This window comes from Myodes glareolus, chromosome 4 (genome assembly GCF_982192425.1).
Source record: "Myodes glareolus chromosome 4, mMyoGla1.1, whole genome shotgun sequence".
NCBI classification, from domain to species: domain Eukaryota; kingdom Metazoa; phylum Chordata; class Mammalia; order Rodentia; family Cricetidae; genus Myodes; species Myodes glareolus.
The window spans coordinates 89,805,643-89,816,789 of NC_142029.1; the positions used below are offsets into that span (position 1 = coordinate 89,805,643).

The window sequence follows — 11,147 nt, forward strand, 5'->3', positions numbered from 1 at the left end:
GCAACACATAAACAAAAGTACTTCCCACATCAAAGAGAGAACAGGGACTTCTTTTGACCATTGGATTTTAAAATGTCTCTGTTGTACCAAATCAGCAAGCCAACAGTCATCTTTGCCCAATATCTAAATCCGGGTCCCTTTCTGCAGAATTGTATTTTAAATACTGCATCATGTGCATTATTCTCTTGAACTTGTTGTCTAATGTCCAACAACTGTATACACCTCCAAAGCTTTCCTTAAAGGAACATAACACTATACCTGGAAAAAATTTACATTTGGCCCTAACACTGTGTTAACAAGGTGAGCTAGTTCGAGTGTCTATTCCTCCACCATTTTTGAAAGAAATTAATCTGTAATTCGAAGTGGCCATTTTCTTTTCTTTCTTTTTTTATTCAGTATTTATTTTACATTCCAGCTTCAGGCCCCCTCCCTTCATTATCCTATGCCAGGTCTTCTCCTCCATTCCCTCTTCCCACCCCGAAATCCCCTTCTCTTGCATCTCTATTCTGGAAAGGGCTGGTCTCCTATGACTATCAATAAAACATGGGATACAAACTTGCAGTAAGACTAAGCAACTCCCCATGTTGCTTAATGTTATTAAGGCTGGGAAAGGAATAGTCAAAAGAGTTGGTGACAGCCGTTTTTCCACTCTAAGACAGTCAGTGCCAATCTATACAACTGTAACTGTATAGTGCCTAGGTGAGTCTCATGGAGGTGTTCTGATTTTCAGCTCAGTCTCTGCGAGTCCCTGTCACCCAGGTTGGTTGATTGTGTGAGTCTTCCCATGGTGTCCTCGACCCCTCTTGGCTCCTACACTGTTTTTCCTCCTCCTCCATGCAATGATTTCTTAACTCCACCTATTGTTTGATCGTGGCTCTCTGCATCTGCCTCCATCAGTTGCTGGATGACAATCGGGGCAGCCACCAATCTGGTCACAGGAGATGGCCAGTTCATGTTTCTTATCCACTATTGCTAGGAGTGTAAGCTGGGGTCTTCCCCATAGACTTCTGGGAGATTCCTCTAATCCAGGCTTCTGCTTGACCCTGAAATGCACCCCTAGCTGTTTCCTCCTCAGCACTCTCCTCTTCCGTGTCCCACCCCCAACCTGAAGGCTCATGTTCCCATCTCACTTGCTCTCAGCCCACTCACAAAATCTCTTCCACTTCCCCTTCCCAGGGAGATCTGGGTGCCCCTCCCCACCTGTGAACTCCCTTTGTTCCCTAGTTTCTCTGGGTCTGTGGATTATAGCATAGTTATTCTTTATCTTAGAAATAATATCCACTTATGAATGAGCACATATACTGTTTGTCTTTATCAGTCTGGGTTACCTCACTCAGGATGATTTTTTTCTAGTTCCATCCATTTGTCTTCAGATTTCCTGGTGACATTGTCTTTAATAGCAGAGTAATACTCCATTGTGTAAATGTACAACATTTTCTTTACCCATTCCTTGGGAGAGGAAAATCCAGGTTGTTTCCAGGTTTTGTCTATTATAAATAAAGTTGTTATGAACATATTTGAGCAAGTGTCCTTGTTGTATGATTCATAATCTTTTGGGTATTTTGCCAAAGAGTGGAATAGCTGGATCTTATGGTAGGTTGTGTTCCTGTTTTCTGGAAAACCACCACAATGACTTCCAATGTGACTGCACAAGTTTGTACTTCCACCAGCAATAGAGGACTGTAAACCTAAAATCCTTGACTTGCATTTTTCAAAGGAAGAGAGAGTGTATCATGGGATGTGGAAAGTCATAACATGCAGGAAGCAGAAGCTGAAGACACACCCCATAATGAAAAACAAGAATAAAGGACTATGGGAGCTAAGAGAACTCAAACTAATTTGAAAAAGCTTCCTAGGGATGAAGTCACCCAGGAGGTCTACATTAGTCAGGGTTCTCTATTGGAACAGAACTTAGAGAATGGGAACTTATTAAAGTGGCTTGCAGAATGAGGTCCAACAAGTTCATCAATGTCTGTCTTGATGTGGGTTGTCCTTTTGTATTTTGGATAATGATTATAACTGTTTCACTCAATGGCTTAGTAGAGTAAATCCAGACAGGAAATCTGAATAGAAACAGAGAGGGTAGTTGGAGTCGAGGGATAAGCCATGTAGCCACCAAAGGAGAAAGATACCAGAACATGACCGTTAAGTCACAACCTCGAGGCAATACATAGATTAATAGAAATGGGTTAATTTAAGATGCAAGAGTTGAGTAAGAATACACCTAAGTCGTTGGCCAAACAGTTTTGTAACTAATATAGTTTCTGTGTGATTATTTGTGTCTTGGTGACATTAAAACAAAAGTGCAGTCTCAGGTTACACTGTCTACTAACAGAGGGTCTAGGGATCCAGTAGTTGTCAGTCCATGGTGCTGGATGTCCCAGATGATCTTCAGTTTTCTCTGGATTCCCAAAGAAGTAGACTCTCGAGCCAGTGAAGGAATGGACTCACCAGTGAGAGTGAGGGCAATCAGGCAAAGATCAATGGCCTCCTTCTTTTAGTGCCTTTATATAGCCTGTCCCAGATGGGGTAGCCAAGATTGAAGATGAAACTTCCCTCCTCAAAAGATCAGGAGTAAAATCAGGCCTTCCTACTTCAAATGATTTAATTACAAAAAAGTCCTCACAGGAATACCCAATCTCTGGTTATTTAGTTATTTCCAGATATAGTCAAGTCGATAACCAACAATAGCTATCAAAAGTTCTATATCAAATTTTGCTTTCATCCCAGAATAGTTTGATACTGTCTGACGTTGGGGAGATTTTCCTCTACTTCTCCTGAAGTAATGGTCTTGAAATACCAAGTGTCATTGAGGAGGACACACATGATCCAAGTGTCTGCAGAAAGAATGTCTATGTTTGAAGGACTATTGTGTCAGGGAGTTGACACACTGTCTTCCCTGTCGTTACAATGGGTGTGTAAACAATTGTGGCAGCTCCAACTTGGGAATGAGGAGAAGACAGGTTCTGATTCCTTCTCAAGATCATTAGTGCATTGGTCCAAAAGGGTGGAGGGAACAGAATTAGGGAACAGGGTTCTGGTGGCTGTGGGTCTGACTGAGACAGCCCTCCAGGTGATCACTTCAGTGAATCAGCTCAGCTTTATTGCAAAGCATAGGAAGCATATAGGTAACCTGCGGACAAACCCTAATTCTCATTAAGTGGCTCGCTCCTATCACATGCTTCGTATGTGGCAGTGGGGCACTATAGCAAAGCTCCTGCCATAAGTCTTAGTTACCACGTATGTAGCTGAGGTATCTTCTAGCAGGAAATGATGCCTTGGGTCACCCTAGACATAAGTTAGAAATCTGGGCTTAAAGACAGTTTTAAGATAAGGTCAGTCTTCCAGGGGCCCACAGATGTTCTCCAGATAAGGCCAGGTAAAGAGTAGGAAATCTCACTAGGAATGGGGAAGGAGTCCTAATAGCTCTGAGATTGTAAAAAGCCGTGAAACCATGATAGACTGTGACCTATGGTCAGCGAGGCCTTCCAGCAAAGTTACCCATCCTTATGAAGCTAGGTAAGCACAATTTATTTTTGTCTACGAACGTGTTGGGGAGGTTTTTAGAAATCACACAAGGTCCCTGTGAACTTTTGGCTTCAACAATAGTGTTTTAAGTTTCCTGACTCCATCAGTGGGACAGGGAAAGCAGACCCAGAATGAAAGTTTGTATTCCTACCTCACTATCCTTCCATGAACCTATAGTTTTTCTTCTCCTTCTATCTGACCCCCAGGTAGAAAACGCACTCTGCAAGGAAGATGAGCCCCAATCTGCAATTTGGGTTTTAGTGATTTATTGAGCAATTAATTATATTCCACTCAAAAAGAGTCAGGGAATTTAAAATCTGGATGTAGAGGTTAAATGTAACAGTTTCCTTCTACGTGGGGAATCATAGCTTAGGGTATGTAGCTCCCTGTGGGGTCCTCAGCCTCCCAGTCTCAAAGTTCCTACGTTATCACAACTATTCAATCCCAATTGATAGTTAGTGAAATAAATATGTGGACAAGAATGCAGAAGGACCTGAAGCATGGGGTAGGAGTGTGAAAATGAGCAGGCATAGTAAAGCACTTAGGTTCTGTGCTTCCTCCAGGCTATCTGCTCAGTCCACTGTCTTGGGATCCCATTGGCTTCCCCTTCTAGCCTGAGCTCTTATATAAGCATGCACTGCTGAGGCTAGGCCTTGAGTCGAGCTCACTGCTGCTCTCTTACCCTGGGATCCCACTGCCATGGGAAAGCACTTCCTGCTGCTCCTGCTGGGCCTCTCTCTAGTGGTGGGCTTCCTGCAAGGTGAGATCCTGGCAAATGGAAGGGGCCATTGCTCGTGGGTAGAGATACTGTGGAAGGGCATTGCTTTTGGGAGGTCAGGAGTAAGACGAAAGCCCTGAGTCCTTTTATACATGGACCCCACAGCCTTCATCTCCATTTCCTCTCCTCTCCATCCTCCCTTCTCTCTGTTGTACACAGTATGGGCTTCTCTTCTTCCTCCTCCCCTTGTCGTGCCTCTGCTCCTGGTGTCCTTTCTCTTGGTTGTTTAGTTCACCTCTTTCTTCTTAGCAAACATTCTCATTTCCTCCAATTACCTCTGTATAGGCCTAAAATTGTATTGAAAATGATGTAAGGAAGGATTATGACAGGATGAAGATTAGAAAGTGATGAGAACACTTGTGTGCTCATAGGAGGTAGACTCAAGCCCCCTATACCAGAGCTTTGATCTTCCTCCTCACAAACCAATCCATTTACAATATTTGAAGTGAAGAAACTTGGCTCTTCTCAAATCCTTCCAAGGTTCTATGGTCATGGGCTACCACTGAAAGGTCAGTTCCTCCTACATTCAGCTCTTTCCTTTAATTGTTTCTTCTTCATTGATGATAGCAATAGGCTTAGCTCTTGCCTGATGCTTGATGGGTGCTCTGAATGAACCTCTTATATTTGGTTTTGTCTCTTCAGCTCTGACATGCTTGCAGTGTGACATGCTAAACTCTGATGGAGAGTGTGAGAAAGGAGAAAGCACGTGTGAGGCTAAAGACGACCAGGAATGTGGCATACTGGTAGTTTCTAAAGGTATGTCAATATTCGGAGGTCTTGGGTGATCATGTTTGCTGCTCAGGCATGAATTAGCCCTCTTTACACTCCTGAGGACAGAGCAGAGACTGTGGAAGGCTGTGTTTCTATGTAAATTCAGAAGAAGGCTTCTTCTTTTACATTTGGTATTGGTTGTTGCCCTTTCTTTGCCAGATGAAGATACTTTTTTGAGTAGGGTCTCTGCATGGTCTTTATAGCATTCTGGCAAACATATTCAGGGTTGTGAGGATTTGAAGTGAAAAATTACGGTAAGTAATTTGGGAATGGAGGAATGTTTGCAAGCCAGATTACAGGTTGATAGGTGATAACTATAATCACCTCAGTGTGGCTGGCATACTTTTCACCAGGGAGCCTAATTCTCCTCATTTCTGAGACTCTGATTTTACAGATAGTTAGGGCTAACCATTGTTATTTTTCTTGTACAGGTAATGAGATCCTTTTTGGGCAACAGGATTGCTCTTCTCATTGCTTAAATAATACTTTCACCAATCATGGCCTCACACTGGACTTTACATGTTGCAACGACCAATCTTTGTGTAATGAGTTTTAGAGGCTGGGCCTTTCCTTGCCCACTTCTGCTGCAGGTGAGTCCTTATTCCTTCCCTGTGCTCTCAAGGCTCATGACCCTGACCCATCTGTTCCCTGCACTGCCCAAGCCCTGACACTTGCCTGTATCAGCATCATCTGTTGATGTGTCGATAGTTCAGTTTTGAATAGAGCAATGCTCTCTGCTCCCCATCTCTCAACTGCTTCTGCCTTTCAGATTCTCTTTTCCTTCCTTTTCTTCATCCATCCTTCCATCACTAATGGATATTTGCCAAACATTCCCCTATTCACATCACCTTTATTTTTATGAACAGTGGTTTAATATTAGCAAATATCACAGAGCTCATATCCCATTGTGAATCTTCAGGTTAGTGGTGCCTCTTCTGCCACGGTTCTAGCAGACATTAGTTTCAGTATCTCACTCCATTCTTGTTCACTGAATGGAAGACATATGCTATCCGGTTTCTCACTGCTGTGACCTGAGTCAAACAATATAATGGAGCAATGATCAAGTTTAGTTCATGATTTTAGAAATTTTCATCATTTTGGACAGGATGTAGAGGATCAGAGCAACTCATATCATGGCATGTAGGATTCATAGCTGAGCAGAGTAGGTAGGGACCAGGACAGGATACACCCTCCAAGCCCACGGTCCTTTTTTTCTCCATTTCAGCCTGTAACTGTTTTATAATGTGCCCAAAATTTGAATGTGTTTATGGCTTTGATAGATTAATTGGGTCAGAGACTTCATATCCTAACCATGTCTAGAAGTGTGACTGATACACCCAGAGCAGTGTTTGAGAAATCTCCTAGATATTCTCGATACACTCAAGTTCACAATTAAGATTAAGTCTTCACATGGGCTGTAGTCACATCAACACCACAGCATCCAAGTCTAGTTTGTTTATGCATGGAACGGCTGGCTTGTTTAGCTTATTTCCAAGTAAACTAAGTAAATTTGAAGTTGATGTTGTTTGCATCATAATTTTGTATTTTTCTAGCACTTTGCACAGTGCTGTCCACAGAAACATGACTAGTAATCTCATCCCACCATGCAAAGACACATCTTGTTTACAGGTTCAGGCATATATTTAAAAGTTTAAAAAACATTAATAAGTTTTGATGCACATTTACATGTGTTTACGTATGAATATTTATGTACTTGACAATATTATAAATCCTTCTAACCTTTTTTTCAGTGCTTTCCATTGAATCCTGGCTCTGGACCATGGGAGCAAGTATTCTGCTGCTGACCTTGTCTTGAACCCTATGTCTTGGTCTTTCCATAATATGCCTTAGATGTCTTTTGTAGTCTAAATGTATCTTATTGTTTTATATTGGATATGCTGTCATTCTTGTGTGCCTTTAAAGGTTTAATTTGTTAATTCTATATAGTTGTCTAGATTACTTTCAATTATAAAACATTTATGCATGTTTCTGTCTTGACATGCCATGACACACTTGTGTAGTTCCAAAGTAAACCTGCAGGAGTCAGTATTCTCCTTTTGTCCTATAGGTTTTGAAGACTGGATTTAATTCCTCCAATTTATTGGTCAATACACTCACACTCTGTGTCATGTTATGTAGTATGAGGGCTGGCTTGTTGGGGTTTCTGTCCCACCCAGTACCCCAACAAGCCAGCAAGTCCCAAGGAAAAATCACGCACAAGACTCCATAAGGTTATAAACTGATTGGCTCATTAGGTCAGGCTACTTATTAGCTCTTATAACTTATGTTACCCCATTATTCTTATCTACGTTAGCCACATGGGCTCATTACCTTTCTCAGTGTGACAGCTTACATGTTGCTTCTTCCGTGGTCTGCACAGGAATGGCAGAGGAACCTCTCTGCTTCCCAGAATTCTCCCAGTCTCTTTGCTCCACCCCTACTTCCTGTTTGGCTTTCCCGCCTATACTGCCTGCCTGGCCAATCAGCGTTTTATTAAAATATGATTGACAGAATACAGATAATTCTCCCGCACCATTTCCCTCTCTTTTTTTTTTTTAAACAAAGGAAAAATACCCATAATCCATTTGTTGGGAATGTGGGCGTAGTATTTCAGGCTACTTCCTGCTGGTTGGGGGCGCTGATAGTCTTAAGGGGACCTAAAGAAAATTTAGAGTTATAGTCAAGTCCTGACTGAAGTATCCTGGGAGTCTTGATCATCTCAGGCAGCAGTCTTGAATCAGTTCTGGATGTAGAACTCTGTCATCTGGGCCATCTGTTCCTGTCGATTTCTCAGGTGGCCTCCCTTGGTCAAAGATGATTTTTCTTAACTCTGAATAAATCCATAGCCTCTCATTTTCTGTGGAAACAAAAGCAGAATCTCTTCTCCAAAGTAACATACCTTTTGACTTCAGTTTTGAAGCCAAGGTATTTTCAAAATGTCTATCTTGGGTTAGTTCAGCAGCATTTATAAACAAATGTCTTTTGGTGACTGTTGCTCCTTCCTCAGCATTCAAACAATTAAAAGAGAGCATAACACACAGTATCAAGATTCTCTGTGTATTTTCCATCTTTATGCAGCTTTATTTTACTTCTATTTCTTTTATTTTTACTTTTACTTTTTGAGACAGGCTCTCTGTATATCTTTGTCCTGGAATAACTCTGTAGACCAGGCTGCCTTTGAACTCACAGAGATCCTCCTGTCTCTGCCTCCCCAGTGCTGGGATCAAAGGTGTATGCTACCACACCTTGAACTCACAGAGATCTGTCTGTCTCTGCCTCCCAGGCACTGGATTAAAGGTGTGTACTACCACACCTTGAGGTCACAGAGGTCAGTCTACCTCTGCCTCCCTTGTGTTGGGATTAAAGGTGTATACCACCATACCCAACTACTCTCTTTCTTCCTTTTTTACCCTAAGAACTTTAACCTTTAGCCTACATATATTTTTAACTCATAGTAAACCATTTAGAGGTTTTCCTTCCTCTTTGACTCTTTTTTTACTGTATATCTCTTTTTCTGACCACATGAGTCTAAAACCGTGGCTTTGATGGCTAGACCCAGTCCATTTCTTAGCTTTCCAGACTCATGGTAGAGGTACCAGCCAGAGCTGTGTTCATTGCCACAACTCTATGGCGTTTCAAGGTCCTTGTCAGCAAGCAAGCTGCAGCATTCTGCTCACAGACCATTCTCAGTCAGACTGTCGGTCTGAAAGAGTCAGAGTTTGCCCTGGCAGGACGGCCCAGAAAGCCGGCATTTTAAAGCAGCACAGCTTTTTTCCTGCTATGGCTGAAAACCGAAAAGCGTGCGTTCAGCTTTTCATCAACGTTTAAGTGTTTCATGGCAGGACCTCTTAAAAGAGCCACAAAGTTTTGCAGCTAAAGCTGAGTCAGGAAGCCTCTCTTAGATGAAAGCCTTGCTTGCCTCTAGCAAGCAGAACAGACCCGAGAAATTGCTGCCACCAAGAAACCATGCAATGCTGTTATTTTGTTCTAGAATTACTTCCCAAGCTGTCTCAAGCTTTATGTGGATACAGTTGTCCACACGTTGGCGCCATATGTAGTATGAGGGCTGGCTTGTTGGGGTTTCTGTCCCACCCAGTACCCCAACAAGCCAGCAAGTCCCAAGGAAAAATCACGCACAAGACTCCATAAGGTTATAAACTGATTGGCTCATTAGGTCAGGCTACTTATTAGCTCTTATAACTTATGTTACCCCATTATTCTTATCTACGTTAGCCACATGGGCTCATTACCTTTCTCAGTGTGACAGCTTACATGTTGCTTCTTCCGTGGTCTGCACAGGAATGGCAGAAGAACCTCTCTGCTTCCCAGAATTCTCCCAGTCTCTTTGCTCCACCCCTACTTCCTGTTTGGCTTTCCCGCCTATACTGCCTGCCTGGCCAATCAGCGTTTTATTAAAATATGATTGACAGAATACAGATAATTCTCCCGCACCAATGTTACCACTCCTCAAGTTTAAAATCTTATGATTATGAGACCAGTGAATAAAGTTGTTTGTCACTAATCCTGATGGCCTGAGTTCATTTTCTGGTACCCACAAAATAGAAGGAGAAATTGGATTTATAAAAGTTCTTCTCTGAGCCCCACATTACTGACCAGTGCAGGACACACACACACACACACACAGAGAGAGAGAGAGAGAGACAGAGAGAGAGACAGAGAGAGAGACAGAGAGAGAGACCAAAAAACAGATGGTCTGATACACAATGAATGCAGTGAAAAACTACACAAATAAAGCATTATTTATTTATCCCTTTCCACATTCCCTCATCTACCTTACCCTTCCATTCTCCTCCCCATTTAACCTTTTCTGTACCATTGTTCTCTTTAACCCTTGATACCACTGCACTATAACTTTCTCCCTTTGAAGCCCCGTCTTCCATGGCCCTTTAGTAATTTCCAGATATTTGTGTGTATTTCAAACAGAGTGCACATGTCTGAAGAATCAGAGTTAACACCCACAAATGACAAATTAAATACCAAGGTAATAAATCTACCAATCAACAAATGGGTAACGGAAATGTATAGATATTTTTTCAAAAAGAAGGAGGAGAAAGAGGAGGAAAGAAAGGAAGAAACACAAATGACCAATAACATTTTAAAAAGTGTTCAAGACTAGGGATCAGGGCTTTCCCCGCCCCCCTCGACAATCTGGTCACCGGGCAGAGGCGACTCCTCCCTGCAGAGCTCTCCCGAATCCCATCCCAGCCTTTATCCAGGTACACCTTCCTCTCTTCCCCCCTCCCCTCTGGAGCCACAAGATCTCCCCAGAGCTGCTCCTTTGCACGCTGGGCCTGGGCTGTGGACTCAGTCCGGCAGGGGCAGCTCCGGTGCTTTGAGAGCCTGCCTGAGGACAGGCAAGCCCTGTCTCAGCTCAATCACATTCCTGGCCAGCAAGAGAGAGTGAACTTCTAGAAGACTTCCATTGGAGGAGGGGTGAGTTTTCTCCTGGCCCAAGGGCTTCGGCTAGGAGGATTTCAGTCTTTCCCCGCCCCCCTCGACAATCTGGTCACCGGGCAGAGGCGACTCCTCCCTGGGGAGCTCTCCTGAATCCCGTCCCAGCCTTTATCCAGGTACATCTTCCTCTCTTCCCCCCTTCCCTCTGGGGCCACAAGATCTCCTCAGAGCAACTCCCTTGTTCGCTGGGCCTGGGTTGTGAGTGCAACCCGGTAATAGGGAGTGTCTGTGTTTCAATAGACTGCCTGAGGAAAGGTAGGCCTTCTGTCAGTGAATTCCCTGCCCAACAAGGGAACCTGACCTGGTACTAGAAGACCCAGTAGAGAGCATTTGAAGGAAGAGATGGGCAGACACCAAGGCAAGAACTCCTCCAACAATCTAAAAAACAACATGAAAACACCAGAACCCAATGACCATACAATAGAAGGACTTGAACCTCTTAATTCAGAAGAAGCAGGAAAAAATGCCATTATGAAAGCAATAGAGTCCCTTAAACAGGATATGAATAACTCCCTTAAAGAACTGGATGAGAAGTATAACAAAAAGATTGAAGAAATGAGTAAAGAAATGGATGAAAAATATAAAAAAAAGATCG

General features: G+C 42.9%; 1 protein-coding gene across 1 annotated transcript; it reads left to right on the forward strand.

The window, feature by feature from the left end:
* The first annotated feature begins 4,227 nt into the window (after positions 1–4,227).
* LOC148122382 (prostate and testis expressed protein 14-like) lies at positions 4,228–5,633 on the forward strand. Its single transcript, XM_087905088.1, has 3 exons — positions 4,228–4,288; positions 4,949–5,062; positions 5,509–5,633. The coding sequence occupies exons 1-3, from the start codon at positions 4,228–4,230 to the stop codon at positions 5,631–5,633; spliced, it is 300 nt and encodes a 99-aa protein (XP_087761214.1).
* The last annotated feature ends 5,514 nt before the right edge of the window (positions 5,634–11,147 follow it).

Bases quoted from the DNA above. Each gene is read 5' to 3' on its own strand.
- LOC148122382 (XM_087905088.1), top strand. From the start codon at position 4,228: ATGGGAAAGCACTTCCTGCTGCTCCTGCTGGGCCTCTCTCTAGTGGTG. The intron at 4,289-4,948 runs GTGAGATCCTGG...TTGTCTCTTCAG, and splicing joins AGTGGTGGGCTTCCTGCAAG to CTCTGACATGCTTGCAGTGT. The intron at 5,063-5,508 runs GTATGTCAATAT...TTTCTTGTACAG, and splicing joins CATACTGGTAGTTTCTAAAG to GTAATGAGATCCTTTTTGGG.